This window comes from Strigops habroptila, chromosome 5 (genome assembly GCF_004027225.2).
Source record: "Strigops habroptila isolate Jane chromosome 5, bStrHab1.2.pri, whole genome shotgun sequence".
In the NCBI taxonomy this organism is placed as follows: domain Eukaryota; kingdom Metazoa; phylum Chordata; class Aves; order Psittaciformes; family Psittacidae; genus Strigops; species Strigops habroptila.
Window position 1 is genome coordinate 58,393,816 of NC_044281.2, and position 23,004 is coordinate 58,416,819.

At 50.2% G+C, this 23,004-nt stretch overlaps 1 protein-coding gene across 1 annotated transcript in view; it reads left to right on the forward strand.

Annotated features, from left to right (window-relative positions):
• IGFBP2 (insulin like growth factor binding protein 2) overlaps positions 1-20,077 on the forward strand; it is a 63,796-nt gene extending 43,719 nt beyond the window's left edge. The window contains exons 2-4 of the mRNA XM_030486899.1: positions 13,771-13,994; positions 15,450-15,590; positions 17,814-20,077. Of these exons, the coding sequence (XP_030342759.1) occupies positions 13,771-13,994; positions 15,450-15,590; positions 17,814-17,981 (533 nt within the window). The 3' untranslated portion in view covers positions 17,982-20,077. The remainder of the gene's footprint in view (positions 1-13,770; positions 13,995-15,449; positions 15,591-17,813) is intronic.
• The last annotated feature ends 2,927 nt before the right edge of the window (positions 20,078-23,004 follow it).

Below are 23,004 nucleotides of genomic sequence, written 5' to 3' on the forward strand. Positions count from 1 at the left end.
AGACATGCAGTCAAAGGCTCTGGTTGCAGGTTTTGCTTTTCACTGTACTGCAGTATCTAAATTCTCTGCCTTCCCCAACTTTGGAAGGTAGGGTGTCCTTGTGAGGGTTACATGGGTTGGTCTTCCCATGGGTAGAGCCCATGCTAGGTTCAGTTATAAAGTCTAAAGAGGGAATTTTCTGATGTCTTTGCTTTGTGCATATGAGCCTTGCTGGAGGAAGGGAAGAGACAGGGAGAGGTTTAGAAATTGTAATTTGCTTACTGCCTTCCTCCCAAGGAGTCCAGAAGAGCTTCTCTTGTTAAAGATGGGACTGTTTTCCTCTCCTGTGAAACAAGAGGGCCTGAGTAACTCTCAAACCCACAGCAGCACCCACTTACGGTTTGTGATAGGAAATGCAGAATTTAATTACAATTTGACCCTCTTTTACTTCACTATTCAGATGATTCTTCTGGGCTTGAAGTCTTGTTGGACCAAGGCAGGAAGAACTGAGGAGCTCATTCAGCTGCTGCTAGTATGCCTCGCTTTTTGCTTGCTTCAAGGGTGGCTTTTGTGTTTAGACATCTGAGAAAAGATACCAGGGAGCGGGGATAAAAGGTGGTTGGACTCAGCACTGCAGCATGAAATTGAACTGGAACACAGTATTAAGAAAGTTGACAGCGCTTTGAATATCTTATTCTTGTAGGAAGGGGGACAGGCAGGACATTGATGCCTGCTTCCATCTGAATTGTTGAAAGCCAGAGCTTACAAGGTGTGACACTGGCTGAACAGGACTCCCTTGTGGGTGGGGGGCAGGAGAACAAGTAGCTGATGGTCAGGGCAGCACATCTGGGGAGATGTACATTCCTCACCCCTACCGGTCCTGACAGGCATGAAAAGCAAGTGGTGTAACTGAGGAGCTTGCTTCTGTCTGAAACAGATTGTGGGGATTGCTGCATCACAGCCATGATACATGTGGTGGTGGTGGTGGTGGTGTGATGAGGCATCACTTCTCATCTAGCCACTTTGAGGCTGCAGTAATCTTGGTTTCAGCAGGTTGTCCTGCTTTTAGCAGGTATAAAGCTCCTGGGCTGCACATGTGGGTTGTATTCTGTGTTAGCATCAATAAGCACAATGCATCTGCTGTGCATTTGGTGCTCAGTGAAAGCCAGACTGCCCACTGGGAGATCCCAGCCTCAGTTTGCATTGAGAGAAATGCTATTTAGGGCAGTGTTTTAAAGCCATGCTTTGGAGACGCTGCTGGTACCTGCCTATGCCAGATCATGGCCTGAAAACTGTGGAAAGATGCTGGGCACAGGTCCCTGGGAGGATACTGCAGCCCAGCATCTCCTTCCTGCAGGAAGGATCAGTCCTGTTCTCCCAGTGGCTGGGAAGCACTTGGGGTGGCTTAGTGGGAAAACAGCCGACTTTGCAGCCAGTACTCCTCTCTGTTCTCAGCTACCGCATGCCTGACTTCCCCTTTAATAGGGAAACACAAGCATCTTCCAGTGCAAGGGGCTAAGGGACTTTCAGGTAACGTCCCCTCTGTTTGGGGGCATGGAGGACCTTTGCCCTTCCTGGAAGGGATTTCAAGCACCGCATGCATTGGATGCAGGCTTCCTGAGCTGGGTTTTTCTGTTGTTCAGGCCACCTGGAAGGATATTCCAGGGTAGGCTTGCAGTGTGATTGTGAGCAGTAGCTGGCAGTAGCGCAGCCTGCGCTGGGTGGATGGAGGGGGACGTGGGGGCTGTGTTTTGATTCTGCTTTTCCTGTTTGTTGTAACTTGGCAGAGGCAAAGTTTCAGAGACTGCAGGGGCAGTCTCTTTTTCTTTTCTTTCTCTTTTCCCTGGCATGTGCTGCAATACCTTCCGCCAGTAATCCTGATTTTTTTTTCCAGGGGGGACAGAAGGAGAGTGGGAGGGGAGGATTGGTGTGTAGAGGCTCTGCAGCTTTGGAACACATAAACCAGGATATGTAGGATGGGGTTCATTGTCTAGTGGGGAGACTTTCCTAAAAGCAGCTCCCAGCATGTGAGCAACTGTCACAGAGGCTTTTGTTCCTGCTTCGGGTGGGATTTCAGTGGGAAAAAAAGGAAGAAGGAGGAAAAAAACCCAAATCCAAAATGCGCAAAACCATCTCCCCAAGGTCTGTTCAGAAAATGGAGATAAAGCAGCAATAAAGTCAAGTGCTCAATTAAGCCAGATGTACGTGCTTTAAAGCAGTAACAGATGTGGCAACAGTGGCTCTAATGAAGTGGGGTTTTATGGACCAAGTTCGATGGAGGCGGGTGCATGTGCCCATTGCTTCCTGGCTGGGAAATGGCACAGCAGCGCTTTTGTTCTGGGGGCTGATGAAAGCCCTTGGAGGGTATGTGGGTGCTCAGCACTGATGTTTCCCACTGTCTCCTCAGCTCCTGCCCCTTGCCCCTGGAATGGCTGCGGTTACAGTGCTTTTCAGTTGAGGTGGTCTGTCTGAGAGCAGTGAGGGTGGGTTATTTACCTAATGACAGTCTCCCACCTTAGTGCTCCTGGGAGGGAGGTTGTGGTGGCCCCCTTGATAACTTCCCCAGATCCTATGGCTGGGGAGTTACATGCCCTTAAATGACTGTCACATTTTGTTTTGCAAATTTGGGGGTTCAGAAATGCAGCAGAAAGCTGTGAGATGCTCTTGGCTGTAGAAAGATGGATGAAGGCCAGGTAAAACCTGTTATTCACATTGCTGTACAACACTGCAATGTACAGTGTGAGTGATACTTGGGGCAGAGCAGCTGGCTGGGTTTTGGCTGGGGAGGCTCACCTGCACCAGGTTTAGACCATGAGCAGAGCTGGTTTGGAGAAGGACTTGCACATCAGTATGCCATAAGCCAGCTGAAGCTGTCTAGCATTTTGGGGTGAACTACATGAGAACACTGATTGTTCTTGAAGCCTGGAGATTTCCTCACATTTTCTTGCAGAAGCTCAGTGTTTTAACTATTTGGCTTGTTAATGCGGTCAGGGGTGCTTTGCTCCAACTTGGGGACTACCCCACCACTACATACCAGCAGCTCCCCAATTAAAGGGCTCTTTGCTATAAGGCTGGTATCTTCTAAGCCTTTAGGTGATAGCTAGGTCCTCCCCCCAGGAAAGGGGTGCTCTGTAGATTAGGTGCGCAGCAAACACACCAGGGCACATGGTGCTGAGTGTGCTGGCTGGATGTACGTTTAATGCTTTCTGGAGCTGTTTGAGTGGAAAGCTGACTGATGCACATCTGAGATTCCTTTCCAGTGGTTCAGCTGGCTTATCACATCTGTCTCCATCATTCTGTTTTGTGGTGGTCTGTTTTTTAAGCTTTGCAATGCCTCCCCTCCTCCTTGGGAATGCAGCCAACTGATGTTCCCCTTTCTTTTCTTTCTTCTTTCCTCCACCACAATTTTATGACTCTCTCTTCCTGCCTTCTGCTCAGTGGAGTCTGCATGCTCCTGAGTTTGGGCGACTTCATGGGTGGCCCAGAATACAAAGCCATTTGCAAACAAAGTGCGATCCAGCCCCTGTTTCTATAAAGGCAAGAGACCAAAGCAATGACAGCAGAGCGAAGCCGCAGGCTGCCTTGCACTGCTTCCCTCCCACCTGTGTGGGAGGAAACTTCCCCTTCTGAAGGCCAAGTGGCATTGATCTGGCCATGCTGTAGGCTCTGGAGGTTGGAAGTCACTGGAAGACCATAAAGGTAACTTGCATTACTTGCATGTGCATGGCCATTGTATGCCACAGACAGTTACTACAGGTCAGCTCATCTGCAGTAAATTGCTGCCTTCTGGTATCCTGTCCGTGAGTCTGAGCCCTTCATGATGTTGCTGCATGTGTGCATGTGTCATTCAGCAGTGGGACAAATCCGCAAGTCTTAATTTTGGCAAAACTCCTGTTTATTTCAGTAGCAGTGTTGTATCAATAAAGACTTCATGCCTAGAGAATGGCAGCTGCCTTATTTCAGTAAATGCACATTGTAAAATAAATAGTAAATATGCATAATAAATACACATGCGAGACCAGGTTCAATCCCTTCTCATGGGGTAACATCAGGGTTCAGATTGAGCTCTGCCCCTACCTGGGAGAAGGATAACTCAAGGGTTAAAGAAATCCGGCAGGGACTGCAAAACTGAGTGAAATACTGCCCCAAGAACAGATGAACAAAGTGTTTTGACACAACCTGAAACAATTGCAACGTTGTTTAGCTTGAACATCAAATGAGGAAAAAACCACAATCTGTGAACAGAAATTTGGGGCTTAAATGAAGGATATGGCAACTTGGTAATAGCCCCCATGAGGAGGGAAGTATAATGTCTGTGAGTGCTGGAGGCAGCTGGGAGATGCTGGTGGCCACAAGAGACTCGCAACTAAATGACAGCAGATACTGTCTCTTTCCAGCCACAGTTCAGTGCTCTGGTTTTTTTGGAGGCACTTGGGCTTTACCCCTGGAGAATTCACATTCCTGGGGAAAAAGCAGATGCAGGGCTGGCTTCAAGGGCTGGTGCTTGGCTAAGGGGCTGCACGGGGATAGTAGGTCCAGCAGATCTTGCGTGACACTGGTGGTAACTGCCTTTTAGCTCTGGCAGGGTTTCTGAAGAGAAGGTAGTAAGGAATTACTGTAATAATAGCGAGTTTTGAAAAAGGCAGACTTTGAGGAAATGCACAGTGAGATTTGGGTGGGTGGTGAGGGTAGCCCTGGACTGAGCCACTGTCTGGAAAATCGACTGTGGAAAAGTGAGATGTTATTTAGAAACTAGTAATACAAATGGTTGAAGTTCATTCCATTTGCATGCAATAGTCATAATAACCAGCGAGGCCAATGTGGCTGAGAAGGGAGTGGAGCAATACCAGAGATAGGCGAGGGACAGCTCTCGCAGGCAGGGTGGGGCACTGCTCTGACCTTTCGGGGGTTTTAAGTCTTTTTTTTTTTTTTCTTGTAATATGTGTTTTGTTTTGTTTTGTTTTCCTTCTGATCTTGAAGCTTTTCCACCTTTCTGATGGGCAGAAGGTCAGGCTTCTGGCCACTCTGCACGCAGCCTTCCCAGAAGGTGTGCAGAAATACTCTGCTTTAGGCTCCTCTGGTCATGTCCTGTCCAGAGCTGCTTCTCCACCAGCCATTGATCTTGGTGGGGGTTATGAACAGGCACCAAAGGGCACGGTTGGGCTTCCAGAGCCAGAGGACATCTTTCTGCTGAGCTAAGCCATCCTTGAGGGGGCCAGATCAAGCGGAGGGCATTGCCAGAAACAATCCCTAGACTATCTCCCTTAGCTTCATGTATGACAGAGATCACAAAATTTCCCTCAGTCGCCTCTCCTTGGAGCAAGGTGTATTTGGCTAAAGTACCCTATCCAAGAGACACACTGCGTGGGTTTGAAGACCTTAATGGACAGATATGAGCACTTCCTCCAGTAGCACATCTTTGGTTGGTGCTGGTTCAAATTGATTTTTGACAGTCTGTCTCCAGCTACCTTGGTATTTGCTTGTCACTGCCTGCACATAGAAAGGTGGAAATCTTTAAATAGGAGAAGAGTCTGAACAGGTTCTATATATCATACTTTTTTCAAAAATGTGCAAGGGAGGCGAAAATGTTTAATTTGAATTCGGAGGAGAGTTTCTTGTTTGTGTTTGTGCGTCCATCAGACCGTCAGTCGTTCATCAGACCTTTCCGGCAGGCTGCAAAGCACCATACCTGTGAATCAGCCTTGTTAAGATTCACAGCTCTTGTAACTCTGCCAGCACCCCAATGCCAAACAGAGATCATTGAGATAATAATTAACATGCAGACACCTTCATAGAGGCGGCAGTAAAGAAAGCTCTTCTGTGCTTGCATAGTACGTACTGTGGGATGCAGAAGCCCCTGATGGGCTTGGACTCGGGGTCAGAGCGCCTGTGTTTCCTAAAGCAAACTGGGGAAATAAAGGTAATTCAAACACAGCAGTACAACCTGCAGGACATGTGGTCCGGTTTCATGCTGGAAATTTGTAGGAACCGAAGGTTTAGGAGCTGAGCTTAACGTGAAGTCAGTGCAGGCTTTTTGGTGTGGCTGGGGTACTGAAGACCGCATGGGTGCATGTGAGTGACTGGGAAGAAGAGCAGGGAGTTGGCCTGGTAAGGTTAATGGCTTGTTCCATTCAGGCAGAAGCCTGTAATGAGTGAGTAGTAGCTACTCTGGGGATTTTACAGACAGGGTCAAGGTCAAATTGGGAAGCTGCAGTGCAATTAATTTAAGCTTGGAAGTGTTTTCAAGTTAATTCATCTGGTTTTGCTGGGAAGGTTGCAGCTTTGCAAAGGGCTAATCAGAGAAGTGTGTTGAAAGGGCTGAGATATGGTTCGCTAACAAGGGGGAATGCTTTTATGGCTTCAGAGAGCTCAGAGAGCCTCGCTCAGCAAAACCTTCCAAACACGTTAAGGTCTTTCCCCTGAGCAACCTGTCTTCACGCATGCAGAAGTTAAGCATGTGCGCAGAAACACTGTCATCAAACACAAGATGATCCTCTTGCTCCTCAGCTTTTAGGTGACTCTAGAGTGTCTCTGCTATAGGTGTTCTTTGGGATTCTCAGCAGCCCTGTGCTGAGGGAAAGAAGTTTGGGATAGGTGAAAGAAAAGTAGGATTGCAAGTGGAAGTTGGGTAAATTAGGGGACTTGCAGTGTTCCCCTGCATTTTTGAGGGACCTGAACAGCATTTTTCCTTATCGCTCTTGGCATGCAGTGAACAGCTGGCACGGAAGGGAACAGGATGTTGCAAACAACACTTGCAGGCTCTGTGTTGGTAAGAGGAGGGCTGGAGCAGACCTTCCCCAGTGGTGGATTGTGCTCTGCTGGGTCCACACAGAGTGGGCTGGGGATGTGCTACACGGCCCATCAGTCAAATCGTTTGGAAAGCAAGCTACCAAAACAAACCTTGCTATTTTATCTCTCTTCAGCCTGGCTGCACATTTCCATGAAATGGTGGAAACTTACTATTTTTGAGAATTGTGTTCCTGTTTGAGATGTAGTTGGCATTTGCTGACGTGTCTGTAGATATATTGGGAGGTGGAGGGGGAGGAGGGCTAATAGGGAGACAGGCAGTCATGCAAACACATACACATGCAGAAACACAGACACAGACTATGCTATTGCACAAGTCCTGTATCCTTGGGAAACCAGTCTACAAACATGATTTAAAAAAAAAAAAACCAAAAGGACTTGACTAAGGCATAGCCCAGGAAAAGGGACACCCCAGTCCTCCTCCTTCCCTCAGTTGACATTAGCTCCATTTCAGTATCACTTTTGTGCTTGCTCCAGGGTGCCAGAGGAGTTTGTGTGCTATGGGGCACAGGTGCACTATAGGGCACTGTGCAGTGGGTAAGAGGTTTTTCTCTGGCTCTGGACCTAGGTGGATGGAGGAGGGAAAGTTGCTCTCTTTAGCCACCAGCAATGGGCAGAGAAGAGTACAGCAGGCTGCTGAAAGCCGTGCTGCCCTGAGTCAATGTCCCCAGTACTCTGGAGGAGCATAAAGCATTTCCTGCAGGATGCCTGAGCCAAAAGAAGGCCCTGGGTGCCCCTTGGATCACCCCTTGGTGCCAGCTGCTCAGGGCAAGGAGAGGAACTTGCTAAGCAACCCCTGGCCAGAACATGCCGTTCTCTCCCCAGTCCTGCTCTCCCTGCTCGTAGAGATGGGCTGAAAAGATCTCATGGCAAAAATAAAAGGTGTTTGCAGAGCCCCAGGGCTCTCAGCCCCAGGGGCTCTCAGAGTGCTTTGTGGACAGCTTATCACAGAGGTAAAACATGCTCTTGGAGACTGATTCAGGAATTTTCTGGCTGTGGTGTGCAGTTGCCTCGCTGTTACTGAGCAAGTTGGCTCGGTAACACTGGGGAGTGCAGGCAGGCAGAGGATCCTGGGAATCTGGCCTGAGAGCTCCTTGGCAGATGGAGATGCTCCAAGCTGATCTCCGTCTGTCTTATGGAAGCCCATCATTGAGAGATCTGGGAGACCAGCTCTCCTCAAAGCTGGGTGGCATAGGCACCCTTGGGCTGCCTGGGAATGCTGGCTGTGTGTCCTCTGCAAGCAAATCTAGTGCTTAAACATCCATGTCTCCTCTGCAGAAATGGATGTGGCTAAGCAGAACAGACTGCTGGCTGGGGAGAGGGACTAGGAAGTGGTATGAGGGGTTCTTGTAGTTGAGTCCAGAAGGGGATCATGCATGACTCCTACCCAGTAAAGCCTGTCAGTGGCTATTAAACCCAGTCTAGTCGCAACCTTTGGCTCCTGAAGTGCTGATTGCCAGGATGAGAGCTGAGGAGGGACTGCTCTGTAGTTGTGTCCATTCTTCAGCTCCTCCCCTGAGCATCCAGTTGGCTGCTGTCAGAGATGTCCTGGGGCAGGGCTGCGGCTTCTCTGCTCTACATCCTTTCTCTGTCCATTTCCCCTCTCCTACATGGCCCATTGCTTGTGCTCCTTCTGTGGCTCCCTCTATTTTTTGTGTGTGTGAAGACTGCAACTTGAGTGGCTCTTTGGTTTCATCTGCCTCTGGAGAACTGCATCTAGCCCAGCTTGATTACGCCTGTGGCCAGACCATGTACCCTGCCCCAGCATTCCCCCTGTGACGCCAGCTGAACGCTGATGGATGCTGTGCTCAGCGCTTTGCAGTTGGGCAGAGGTAATCAGCAAACCCTGGTCCTTTTTGGGGTAGGATGGGCCAGAGGGCCTGGGGTGGGGGGAGCTTTGTTATTGGCAGCTCCTGCTGTGAGGAAATTGCAATGCCGGTGTAATCCGTGCTGGCAAATGTTTTCTGAGGTATCCAAGCTTCAGGTCAGCACTACCAACACTAAAGCTCTTGCGTAGGAACCTTTGCCCAGGGCTCTCGTAGAAATCCTTTGCAGACTGATGAGGCAGAGGTCACCAGGGCTGCAGTCGGGGTTTGTCTGCTCCTTCATGACCTTCCTGCAAGTACTTCTCTGGCCATGGCTGTTGTGCATGTTAAAGGTCAGGTTTAAAGGCCTTGTCTCTGTTCTTAGGGCGTGAAGGACAAGTGCTGGGTTCCTGGCGGCCCAAGACGGGCAGTTCTGCTCCTTAAAATGAAAAGTGGCAAGCAAAACCCAGAACAGGCTCTTAAATTATCCTGAAATGGTAGAACTCATGGCTACAAGAAGCTTGAAGGGAATAAAAAACCAAACAAAACTAGATGAGGCAAACAACACTGCTCAGGGCGAAGAATCACTCTGGATGCTGTATTTGCAGCCCCAAGTATGTTTGCTCCTGTGGATGGTGCAGTGCCAGGGCAGGAGCACAGGCTTCTGGGTTCACTCATCAATTCCCTGCGTGGCTTTGGGAATTTTTCTGTGCCTTTGTTTTTTATCGTGTGCAACCCAGGATGAACACCTCTCAAGGGTAATTAATGAACTACAAAGCATTTTGATGTCTTCAGAGGGAAAGTGCTGGCCAACGGAGGAGGCTGCAGGAGGGAGATGTAAGCCCCATCCAGCCCAGGGCACAGCCAGGATCTGGAGCTAGCAGAGCTCCAGGCAGGGCGTTGAAGGCCACTTGGGTGAAACTTTCTGTGTGTCTGGGAGCTTAATCAGCACTGAAATGCTATGCTAACATCCCGGCAGATAAGCAAATGCATGTGAAACCCTCTGGGCAAGCTGCTGTTGAAGGAAAGCAAGTGCAGAGAGAGTGCAGTGCTGGAGAGGGTGGCTGAGGTCCTTGGCATGGTGTGTGCTCCCCATGATACAGGCTGGCCCTCTCATGCTAAGTGAGTGCTACTGGCTCGATCCCATCCTGCAGCCCAGATATCCTTTGGGGCTCTTCAAAGGGATAAAGATGTATTTTTAACTTCAGGCAGCTGCCTTTTTTTGCATGGTGCTTTTTTGTTCATGTAGCTCTGGAAGTGGCAGGTTCTTTTTAAGCCCCTCTGTTTCTCAGCTGTCTCGGCGGAGGTGCCTAGAGGTCTCAAAGCAAATTCCCCAAATTTCAGCATTGGAAATTGGTAGCCGCTGTTGAAAATGTTGGCGAGACTCTGCAGCTCCCTACAGACGTTAGTTGATGGCCATTTGAACACGCTTTCACCTCAGCCAAGTCCTCACCCCATTGAAGCCAGTGGGAATTTTCCTTGAAGAAGGCCATAAAGAAATCATTTTCTTGGCATGGGGAGAGGTGTTTCATGGGCTTCACATCAGTGTTCAGGAGAACTTCAGCTATCTGCTTTGATTCCTGCCACGTTTGTCCTGCCCTGCACAAAGCTCTCTACCTTTTGATCCAAAATAGCACAGGAGATGTTTTCCACATACCATAGGAAAATGGAAGAACTATAAAACATAATTGTTTTGGAGTTTGGCACCAGTCTGTTCACAGATATATTTAGTGTGAATTGAAGCTGGTCAGCAAAAGGGCGTTTGCCAGGATGACAAACAGATTAGGGTTGTGTATCTGAGGCAATTGCATACCTGCCCATCCCATGCCAGTAGGGTTTGGTGGGTGGCTTAGTTGGTTCATGGATAGTCATAAGCAAGTACGCACAGCTCTTCTTTTGGGCAGTGTTAAAAAGCATTATCTGGCTGAAAAAGGTGGTGTTTGGCTTGTGGCATGCTCTGTGTTCTCCTGACCTTGAATCTTGATGTCTCTGCTCTTGTCATTGCTACCCAGCCCATTTGCTCTTTCAAATGTGGTCCGTCACACCTGATGCTCAAGCCTCCTCTCATGAGTGCAGCTTGTCTCTGAAGGAAATGCCAGTGCTTTGCACGTGGGGCCAACCTCTCCTGTCCCATCTCCCTTCCCCAGTGATTGAGTCATTTCTGTAAGCCCCAGGTCAGGAGAGCTCCTCCTAAGAGCAGCGCTGGATTTCGGAGACAGGAAAAGCTGTGATGGGTCTCCGATCCAGCCCCAGGTGAATCAGTCCAGACTGGCAGCAGGGTGAAGGTATGGAACACCATGGTTGGCTTGGCCTCGGAGAGAGAGCTTTCAGTCCATAGCAGCTAGACCTTCCCAGCCTCTGCCCCAGGCTTGCTCCTGTGATGGTGCTCGGGGAGCCAAGACCAACCTCTCTAGTCCCTGGGTGTGTTCATGCACATGGGCTTGCACACTCTGCTCCCATCGGTGGTTTTCTTTGGGCTGATATTTGTTAGCATTGGAAAGTGAGAAAAATGAGTGAAAATATTATCAGAAGCAGGTTTTGTGAATGAATCAGCCGACAAGAGGCTTACCAGCTTGCCTTCATTTACTAGTGCAGTGCTTATTTGGGCAGATGTCTATATATTTTAGTTGGAGGCAGGAAGGAGCGAGAATCGATGGGGGAAGGCACTGCTTCCAGTTTGCTGCTTTTCTGTCTGGTTGTACCATTGGTTTTCTGAATGAAGAAGGGGACTGCAATGTGTCTAAGATGCTGCCCTGCTGCTGTGCTTGTTCTTCTGCTGTTGTTGACAGCTTGGTGGGACACTGAGGAGAGCAGCACAAAAAATGTCAGGCTAAAACCCTCCTAAGCGGTTCACTGAGAATCGGAGCCTAGCCAGCCTTGCCCGTCTCTTGCATGGTGCTTTTTCATTTGATCCTGTCTGAAGGGCGGTGTCATGGCCTTCACTCTTCTCACTATGTGTTTCTAATTAACAGGGAGACTGGTGTATAAACAGAAGATTCCTGCTCAAAATATTCCTTGTCCAGCTCCTAGGATGACGGCCAGACGGCAATCGCCAGGCAGCAGCCCAGACTTTGAGCTCGCCCATCTGGCTATCAGACCTGGTCCCAGTTCTCATCTGGAACCAGTATTGAGGAAATTCATGGGCTTTGCCAGATTGGTTTTGCCCCGTGTTTGCTTTTCAGTTGCTACCTAAAAACCTGCAGACCAAACATATTTAGTATTTCTGGGAAGTGGGATGATCCCGGTATTAGGAGATCTGAGGCCAAGATGGTGAGGAAGTTCAAAAGGGTATTGGACACATCCATTGAGGGATGGGTCTGTTGGTAGCTTTTAAATCCTGTGGGTCACATGAAGTCTCCAGCCATGAAAGTGCTTTTACTGCTGGTCTGCAGCACACTGGTCCTTCTGAGGGGTGTCACTAAGCAGCTGCTGCTGGTCTCTTGTGGATGGCATGCCAGGCTGGGATGGCTCTTTGATCCAGCCCACTTGAGCCATTCTCTGGCCATCAGTTTGCAGGCAGCTGCATGTTTACTCAGTAAGTTCAGACAAAACTCTTCTTGCAGTTTCTCCTGTGTAAGCCTGGGGTTGTAACACCTGAAAAGAGCTTGGAAAGCTGTGGCAGAAATAAAACACTTGTTATGATTTTTCACTCTGTCATGACAATAGAGCTATGCCCTGACAAAACTTAACAATGCAGCTTCTGAAAAAAGGAAATGTTAAAATCTCTAAATGTTCTGTGTGCTTGGGCTTCCAAAAAGCAGGAGAGAGATGTAAATTAGGCATTGTGATATGAGCTAAAATATTGCTTGCCCTCCATTGTGCACAGTTTGATGTGATTTCTTCATATCTATATAAGTGCCTGAGTTCTGGAGTGCTGGAAAGCTGAAACTGGAGGTGCTGGAGAGAATGCTGATGTTGGGACGCTGAGTGTTACAGTTGCTCCTTGGTATATGCTGAAAGACACTTCATGTTTGTCACCACTGTAGGACCAGAATGGCCTGGTCTATCACTGATGTGGGCCCTGTGGAGCTGCTGAAGAGCATCTATATACAGAGATATATATAGAGACGTACTAAGCCTGGATTATTGTGGTGAAAGGTGATGTGCATGGATTGAATCCTAATTTGGGCTGGAAGGGACCTCTGGAGGTCTTGGTCCAAGCCCCTGCTTAAATCAGAGCCAGCTTTAGCGTTAGATCCAGCTACAGCGTTAGATGTGCTTGCCCAGCCACATCAGACTGGGGACTAAGGAGGGATCAGCTGTCACCTTCTGGGCTCCCTGGAGCAAGCAGGAGGAATTGAGATCTGTCCTCACTGCCACTGCAAAGTCCAGAGGGACCAATGTCTGCAGCATCGTGACCGCTGTGTCCTACTTTGGCAGGGATTGCTCTCACAAACAGCACTGGGAAAACGTACAAAGCAGAGAGTGGAGGAGGTTAAAAAAGTCCAGTGTTTTATCCTCAGGTTTCTGCTAACTGAAATGGCTGAATTAGCTGGGGGTCTTGCAGCTTGCAGCAGTGACAGAGTTGGGCCCAGGACATGTGGAGCAGTTCCACAGTCAGCAGAAGTGGCCAAATGCAGAAGTAGGGAGAAGCTAAATGAGTAATGTGCTGTATGACAAACGATGTGAAACATGATACAGCAAGGACGATCACTGAAATGGCAGGATCTCCGAGGGAAATCAGGGTGGCCATAAAACAGAGGAAAGGTATTTTTGAAAGCAGGCCTGAGAATTTATTTTAGCACATTAATATTGAGTAAGTATTCCTGGAGATACTCTGCGGGATGATAGATGGACTCAAGGTATTGTTACTAATCACTGTGGTTTTAAGTTTTGGAGCTGAAGTACACTTGGCATCCCCAATCCAACTGGACTTGTGATGGGAAAATTACATTCTCCGGGAAGTAATTTACAAGGTCAAAGAAAAACTAGAAAGAACTTCTCCAGCAGTGATTTCCCCTGTTCTCTAAACTGTCTTTTAGTGTGGTAATAACTCCAGAATGAAAGGATCTATTCTCACCTTCCAGATGAAAGGGCTAATGCAATTTAATATTTTTGCATGCAAAGATTTTATGGCTTGGTAACCAGCCACACTTGAAAGTGATCCAGGACTGGAGGAACACGTGAGAGAATGCCTGGCTGAGCGTGACCCTTTCCTTGTCTGCCCTGTCTACTGCAGATAATGGTGATGACCGGTCCGAGAGCATCCTTGCTGAGAACCATGTGGATGGCACCACGGGAATCCTGAGCGGAGCTGGTGGGAGGAAGCCCATGAAGACGGGCATGAAGGAACTGGCAGTTATGAGGGAGAAGGTGAACGAGCAGCAGCGGCAGATGGGCAAAGTCGGCAAGCCTCATCACAACCACGAGGACTCCAAGAAGTCGCGGCTGTCGACGGGCAGGGTGAGAGGGCAGGGGGTGTGGGGAGCTAACAGAGGCAGTTGTGGGCTCACTGGGAAATGCTGAATGCAAAGGCTTAGTGACATCTGGAACACAATGTCTTGAAAAGAAAAAAAAAATAGAGGAAAAGAAAGAAAAAGGGGGGAGAGGGAGAGAAAAAGAAAAAGCAAACATTTGTTTTGGCCTGAAGCTGGGGCCAAACACGCCATCTGATGAACATTGATGTGCTGGCAGGGAGGCTTTATTTTCATTGTAGCTTCACCTCCTGATAGCAGAGCCAGGGAAAAAGGGGTCCTGCTGGCTTTACACCTACCTCCGCAGGGGTGTGAGCATGCCCTTTGCCCATGGACTGGCTTTCTCCTACCCTTTTTCCCCTAAGCAAGTGCTAGGGGTGGTCCAAGGGGATTTGGGGATGGAGGGTGGCTGTCTACCTGCTGTAGAGCAGCCCCAGTCCGGGTTGAGGGGGTCCAGAGCCCCTGAGGATCGGCTGTGGGGCTGTCACATAGCAGGGAGACTGCCCAGAGTCCTCACTGTCTCCTTCTTCCCTGTCCCTGTCTCTCTGCCCTCCAGTCCTTGGCCGTGGTTTCCCTCTAGTGGGCAGCTTGGTCAAGGCAACTGGATGGGATGGGGATGGAAAGCCGTCCCAAAAGATCCATAATATGTATCTCTCTAAACATTAAGGGTATTTCTACAGAAAGGGGCTTTAAAAGAGCCCTCATCCCCTCCAAGGAACAGGCAAAGCAGAGGTTCAAAATAAGCTGCAGGCACCGTCAACTTAGAGAGCTCCCGCACTGCTGCTCCTTTGGAATTAACCCCCCCTCCCAATGTAAACCCAGCAAACAAACCCCAGCAACTGTAAAAGCAGAGAGGTGTGGACTCATCCAGCTTGTATGAGGTGTTATTCAACCAAATTGCCTTGGCTGGGAGCCCTGGCTTGGGGCTGCTGTGGAGCAAGAGGGATGCCTCCAGAGGCTGGCCTTGCTGGGTGCTTTCACCCCCAAGGCTTCCCCTTCACTCCCATGGGGTCTTACGTGCTCTGAGTTGCACTTCTGAGCCAAAATCACATCACGGGTGTGGAATGTTTATGGAAACACTCCTGGTCTGTCTGGATTAGTCCTGCTTCACTTCACTTATCACTAGTGGGACCCATAGGAGCATCCTCCTCGAGGGCCTGTGACCCGGTGTCATATTGGCTCTTGGCCTCATAAGGCATGTAGGAGAGATAAGCATATCTCCCTCTGTGGATCTCCACTTACTGGCATGTGTGGACATGCAGCACTCTGATTTTGGGTGCCTGCAGGTGAAGTCTGCAGCATGACCCAGTGGCAAGCCTGTGTCATGAGGAGGTGCACGTAGGTGTTCATCCCTACTGGTGTTTCCGTCGTCCAAAGCGTTGACACTGAATAGTCCCATTGTCCTGATTTTTGTTTTGGTTTGTTCTTTCCGGGTTCTTTCCAGACCCGTTGTCAGCAGGAGCTGGATCAGGTCCTTGAACGCATCTCCACTATGCGGCTGCCGGATGAGCGAGGTCCCCTGGAGCACCTCTACTCCCTCCACATCCCCAACTGTGACAAGCATGGCTTGTACAATCTCAAACAGGTAAGTGGGAAGATCTGGAGTCCCGTGGCTGGCTGCACTCCTGGCAGCAGCCCTCAGCTCATCATGCATGCCCACCATGTGCAGCCACAGATTACAAGCTTGGGCCTGGGCTGATGTCACGCACGTGGTGTGAGGTAAACAGCAAATATCACACGTGGCATGGACGGGTTTAGTAACACCCAGGTGTACCTGCAGCCTTGGGCTAGCAAGTGAAGGTGTGGGACCCATGTCCACACATGGCTGTGAGTAGACCAGAGATGGAGAATCTAGTTCAGAGCCCTTTCTTCCCCACAAGAGCTGCTTATCTGTCCGGGTCTATTTTCATGTGATTTGAGCCAGGTCTTGGCCTGGCTGGGCCCTGCTACAGAAGAAAAGCATAGAGGGGCTTAATGCTGGCCGGTCTTACAGACAAAGCAGAACACACTTTCTCCTGGGGTCAGGAAGGTTTCTAGTGCACTTTACTGGTTTTCCTCTACAAATCGAGACTGGTCCCACAGCTCCAGGAGGGATTCTTTCCAGGTGAGATGTGCAGCATGCTTCTGAAAGTATTTATGGGACCCAACAGGATTCAAATGACTTAATGTGTGTCTGAATTCTGACTTCTTGGCTTTATTAATGTAAAATCAGCAGGTGTCAGCAGCTGAGGCGTGGGGGAAAAAAATGCCAGGAAAAATGTCTTGGGCGGCAAAACAGCAGCTTGTCCAGGGTTGACTGGCAGCCACGTGTGATTAGTACGTGGATACGAGCACCATTTATAGCTATGTATAACTGAGCCTTTGGAGGGGACCCCAGGAAACCTATTTCATGGCTAAGCCTTTTTCTCAGGGCTACTTCTACCCCTTGATCAGGAGCATTGAAAAAAGGCATTAAAAAAGTAGGATGTTCTGAGGTTATCTCCCTTTGTCCCCTCTCTCTTCCTTGTCCTGCCTGGCCCCTTACACTCTACCTCCCACTGAAGAGCGCCATGGGCTGGCTGGATCCCCCAGCATGAGCACACTTGGAAGGAGTGGATGGAGGAAAGCTGGCAAATTCCTTGTTAAGGAGATGAGCCGTATCTGGGGAATGAGCCTGGGCAATACAGCAAAGCATCGAGTGCTACAAAAGAAAAGCCAGTCTTTGCTGCTCCTTGTGCCTGGGAAGCAAGTCAGCCTGTGCTGACACACTAGTCATTGTTGCAGAAAAAGAAAGGGGACAAAATTTGCTTTCTCTTCTTCCCCCCTGGTTAAGGGCAAACAAGGCAAATGTGAAGCGATACCTGTTTTCCTCCTTCTGGGTTTCCAGAGCTGAGCATCAGTTCCTTTTCATTTGCTGGAAAGTGGATGCCAACAAAAGCATTCCCAGTTGCTCCCACCTCCCGTGGGCAAGTACTCGGGTGGAAGGTGCCTGGATGCACTCCTGCTGCGGAGGCTTTTTCCTCCTCTCTTTTTGTGATTTTTATTCCCATGAACAAAGCTGCATTTTTGACTTCAGTCCAGCTGCAGAAAAGGGCTTGAATTCAGCTTTACAGAGTGCATGCAGAGGCTAGTCTGCTGGAGTAACCTCTGTGTCTCCCACTACACCCTATTCAGAAATGTATCTGCTGGGGATGCAGAGATGAGCATCAGGTTCAAAGCACCTGCAGCCCTTCCAGGGCAAGAGATGGACGATATGTTGCTATGAGGGCAAGAAACTTCTCTCTAACCAGGCTGTGTGTGGGGCAGAATTGAGGTCCAGATGCACCATGGTCCCTACCTCTGTTCTGTGACAGCATGGAAGCCTGTTTGGAAACCTGTTTTTATCTGGCTGTGGGGGCCTTGCTCTCATGTTCCAGTTTGTTTAGCCCGATTTGCAGGTGAGAAGCAGCTTACACAGCTCATCTGCTAGTCTGTCTCATCCCTCTTCCCCCAGGAATTTTTGACTCTATGGATGATTTTATCCACAGCTGACAGAGCGTGGTGCATCTTGTGGATAGTTGTCCTTGTGGTTCATGAAAATTGCCTTCTTGGTCCCTGGCATCCCGGGGGAAGAGGCTCAGCCTTCAGCCTGGGCTGCTGGTGCAGCACAGACCCTGGGGTGTCTTGAGTGCAGCATCCATGACTCTTGCCTGAAAATCCAAAGTAGTGCCAAATGGCTGGAGAAACCCCAGCTCTGCCTGTGTTAAGGCTTTGGGCTGGTGGGCCTGGGGGTGGTTGTTTTGTCCCCCTATTTCCTCCTCTGATGCCTGCCCTGTCCCTCTCCATGCAGTGCAAGATGTCGGTGAACGGGCAGCGTGGCGAGTGCTGGTGCGTGGACCCCATCCATGGGAAGGTGATCCAGGGCGCACCCACCATCCGCGGGGACCCTGAGTGCCACCTCTTCTACACAGCCCATGAGCAGGAGGACCGGGGAGCACATGCCCTGCGGAGCCAGTAGACAGACATGATCCTGCTTGCTGGAGGTGGCTCGCTGTGGCCCCAGTGCTGGATTTTACATGGGTTTCAGCGTGTCTCTTTAGGCTCTGGAAGAGACTGGGGTTGGGTCCTGCGTGCTGCCCTCCTTCCCCTGCTGCCCGGCTCCTGGGGAGGGGAGGGTTAACGGGAGGGGAAGGGCGGTGGGGGGGTTGCAAGGAGAAGGGACTGCTTTCCTATAGTCTTTCACCCAATGTAAGCCAGAGAATCGGTCTTTTTTGCTCCTCGCCCTGCGGCCCTGCCATCCCTGCTGCTTTGCGGCATCTTCCTGCACTCTTCAGCACAGAATGCCGTGTGCTCCCTGACACTTCCCAGGGGACAAAACCCATTGCCATGGGTGGGAGTGGGACAAAACAAAAAAAAAAAAAAAAGGAAAAAACCCACCCTTCCCCTTTTTTAACTCCCTTCCCCAAGACCAAAGACTGTAAATACTGTGTGGCCTGCCTCTTGCATCCTGCTGGTCCCCTGTGCCCCAGCCTGGCCATTGGTTGTGTCATGGGATGCAGTGTGGGAGAGAGGGAAGTAGGAAAGCCCCTGGCTTTGCAGCTGGAACATGCTGGCACAGTCAGGATGCATCCCCCAAGGAGGCACCAGTGAGGGAAAGGGCTAAAGATGAGACAGCTCCCTCTGCCACCCAAAGCATCCCTGGGTGCTTCCCTTCCTGGTGCTGAGGCACAGCCCCCAGGTTTGGGATGACAGGGCCCTGGGGTGAAGCTAAACACTTGGTTTTCCTGGGGATTTGAAGGGCTATTGCCGAGTATTTCTTAGAATCAGCTTATGCTGAGGGAGCTAAAGTGAACTTGCTGGGGCTGGGTGGAAGGATGCCTGTGTAGATTTAGGATAACAAGCCAGGGAGTGTCTCTGTCTGTCTGTCTCTTTCTCTCTTATTCATTCTCTCTTTCTTTCTTTCTAGATAGGAAAAAAAACCCATCTAAAACCTGCACTCCCAAGCAGCTGCCCTTGTCCCTCCATTTTCGCTTGGGACTGTAGTGAGCATCTGCTATTCAGCACACACTTTATCTTTTTTTTTTTTTTTGGTAAGTAAATTACAGTATGTATCGTGCTTTGTAAAGGCCCTGACACACATGCACCCCTCTGCCCACACACACGTTTGAGTAGATTAAATCCAAGCGATCCAAGTGCTCTGAGAGGTTTTGCGCTGGACATGCCGCTCCGAGGAGAGATGTCTCTGCTGTTATTTCACCTGTTGATTTCTTCCTGTACAGAACACACAGACACTGAGAATAAATAACTTCCCTGTCGCCTAAGCAAGGAGATTTTATTGTTTTCTAGCTTTTTTTCTCCTTCCTCCTTAGTATGGATACTATTTGCAAAGCAATTGCAATAATCCTCTCCTTACGGTAAAAATCTCAGGCTTTCCCCAAGTGAAATCGAGGCCGGGGGCAGGGTGGAGAATAAAGCATCTCCCAGTTTCTGGCTAATGCTTCTGAGTAGCAAATAGCTTCCAGGTCCATTGTGGGGTTTAGGTTGAATTAGGGTGGAGGAAGGGGGTTCCTTGGTGAGTGTGGGTGTTGGTGGGGGCCAGGCAGCAAATCTACCTGACCATAACCTCAGGGATGGGACCATCCCCTGGTGACTGCCAGCACACCCCAGAAACACCAAACCATGCTAAAGAAACACCTCATCAGGGTTCCCACTGTTGGTACCCCCTCTCTGGGGACTTTGGTCTGGAGAAGGAAAAGCAAAAAGCTCAACAGGCTCTGGAAGAAGGAGAGGGCTGAGGTTTGTTGCTTTCCCTTCCTTTTGGCCCCATATTCGAGATCCTAAGTGCAAAGGGCACAGGCAGTCTCTGCAAATTAAGCCCCTCGCAACTTTTCCTAGGGCTTTGGATGTGGCAGCAGAGCAGACGGAAAAGGGAATCCCTTTGGAAAGTCAGGGGTGTGGGGGTGCGTGTGAGGATGTATATGAGAGGGAGCAAGAGAGAAACAAACCACACCTCCATGCAAAGCCAAGTAACTGTAAAAATGATGCTACCTGTTTTCTGTTAACAGCCGAGGGTGTTCTGCTTGTTCATGTAAACCTTGCAGACGCTGGCTCTCATCTGCAGTTTGTACTTTTTGTTTTGTTTAGGAATCAGGAAGTTTTATTTTGTGTTTTCTTTTTTCTCTTTTGGAAAAGCTGAGCTGCATAAAGTTGGAATAAATTAAATGGGATGCCAGAAAACTGTCATCTTCCCCCTCCCCACTCCCCTCTGCTCATAGGAAACGTTTCCTTGCCTGATGCATCACACGCAAATTTGGGCCTGTTCAGCTTTTGCCTGGGGGGTTTTGTAAACACTGGGCCTGACAAGCAGCAATGGGAGTCGGGCCTTTCATCGTTACTGGTCCCAGTTGTACGAGCAGGGAGGAACTGGTACCACTTGTTGGCTGGCCTGCTATGTTCCTGCTCCACACATTGTATCTTCTGAGCCTGCAAAATGCAACCATGCCCTCAAGTCAACATCTGGCCAGCATATGTGTGGAGACAATCTTCCCTGCTGACAACAGCTAGATTTGGTGGAAAAGGGTGGCTGTGTCGCACTTTGCTGGGTGGAGAGGATGGCAGTGTGGCCCTGTCCACAAGGTGATGCTTGTGGAGCTTCCTGAGCTGAGAGAGGCTGTGTGAGAGCAGTAGCTTCCTGCTGCTTGAGCAGGGGGGAGCTCCTTTGCAATGGAAGGTCCCTCCTACCTCGCACAGGGACCGTGGAGACCTTTGCAGATGCTTGGGCAAAGGCTATAAGGATGAGGGTGCTCTGCTCTTTCCATCTTCCCAGCCTTGGTACCTCAGGGTCTTCTTGAGTTGGCTGTGCTGTTTGTCAGCTGGCAGATGGGCCTGTTCTCCATGAATCATCCAGGTTCCTTTAAGCATCTTGCTATGGTTTTGGTCTCCACTGCCCCCTATGCAAAGAGTTCCTTGGCTGAGTGGGATGATGCAGGGAGAAACCCTCCAAGGGCTCTGCCCTCTGCTTGTGCAAGGAGAGTAAAATTTGAGCTGGCTGAAGAGCCAGCCTTAGTGTTTCTGTGTGAAGCCTCTTCCCAACATGGGCTGCTGGGAAGGTGCAGGAAGGCCTGGGCTTAGCTGTTCCACTCATGGGGCTGTGGAAACAGGTCTATTGAGGGTCGTGCACCTTCCCCCAGGGTGAGAGGTGCTGCCAGAGGGAGCATCGCAGCACAGCTCAGTGCCTGGGGCACCACTGGGAGGCAGAGAATAACAATAACAATAGAAAAAAAACCCATGCTGCATTCAATTAAAATTGCAGCATTGAAGGAGAGGTCCCATGTGGCTCTGACAGCCAACATCCAGGTGTCTGTGGTTTCCCTTTGGCCTCCCCAAAGGAAGGCAAAACCACTAGGCTGCTTCCCCATCTGTTTTCTCCTATCCCATGCGAGGACGCTGAGTGGGACTGACGTGTGCTGAGGGGCTGAGCAGTGCCAGGGAGCCCCAGGAACATGTATGGGGACAGGAGGCAGCCAGTGCATGGAGCTGCAAGGAGGGGCATAGGACAGACAGGATGGGGAGTGGGATGTAAGCAGGAGAACATGGGAAAAGGAGCAAAATTAACATTTAATACCATCCTCTTTTGTGCCCCTGGGGGGAGCTGAAGGTGGCTCACAGGATGCCAAGTAGCACTGTGGGGCGCAAGGGTGCTCCAAGCCGGATGCTGCCCTGGGAGGGCTCAGGGGGGTGAAGGAGGGGCAGAAGTACCCAAGTACCAGAGGCACCCTCTGGTTCAAGAGTTGGAGGGGAACAGGAGCCCTCAGTTGGCAGAGCACCTTGCAGAGGGGCAGAGAGGCAGCGGTAAGGCAGGAGGTGCAAAGAGCTTCTGGTTAGGTTTCCCCAGGGTTGTGACATGGCCTTAAAGGCTGCATGTGTGTGTGCATGGGTTTGATGGTTGTCACTGCTTAGGTCCTGGCTCTGGGGTTCCGTCTGGGCTAGCTTTGTGCCTCCTGAGCTCTGGGTAATTGGGCATGTGGTTGGGCATTGAGACTTCGCCAGCTGCACATAGGGTACTAGTGGAAACCTCAGCAGCTCTGGCGTACACACACAAAACTACATACACTGTCAAAGTACAATTTTAGTAAAGCATAAAAATTATGCAGTAGTATAATACAAACAGTAATATTTACTATAAAGAATTAGTGTAAGACTGTGACTATCTATGTACAGCTATAGCTATCTATATCCATATCTATATCCATATAGATAGCGATAGCTTGTGGGTAGGAGTATAATTTACTAGCCCGCTAGCTGAAGGCGGGGGAGAAAAGCATTAACTTTTTGGGTGGAAAGCGCATTTCCAGTGCCCGTGTGGCTGAAAGCAACAGCAGCGCCTCGCTGCCCAGCGCCGCCTGGTGCCGCTGCGGTGCCGTGCGGCTCACACATTGTAGGGCGTCCGGGGGAGCGGGTCCAGCCTTGCGGGGTGGCATGGGGGTTCAGGGAGGTGCGGACCCCCCTGCCTCGGTCGCTTGGGGCAGCACGTTTGGCCCCAGCTGTGCTGTGGGGAGAAGAAGGAGTGGGTGGCTGTGCCAGCCCCGGGTAGTGCAAATAAGATGGGGGATACATGTTGGCATACCCCTGGCAACCCAGTCTCCAGTGGGGGCCAAGAGGGAAGATTTTACCTCCCACCCTGCCCTGGGCACATGGGGTGATGCTGGCAGCTAGGCGAGTGGAGGGGATGGGGGGCACAAGAAGAGGGAGATGAGGGGTTGAATGGGAGGATAAAGGGTGATGGCTGCATGGGCACAGGCAGGGGTCAGACCCAGCACTGGGGAGGACACGGGGCAGTGGAGAGGGCCACCAAGGGCTACCACCACGTGTCTGAGGACCATGGCCTGGCTGGGCTGGGCTACCCCATGGATGGCACAGGGATGCTCCGGGACACTGTGGTAAATATTTCAGCTGCCCAGCGGTGTGAGGCTCTAACGTCACGTCCAATCCCCAGCTGTAGGACTCAGTTTGGGCAAGCATCTAGGGGCTTAGCGTCCCTC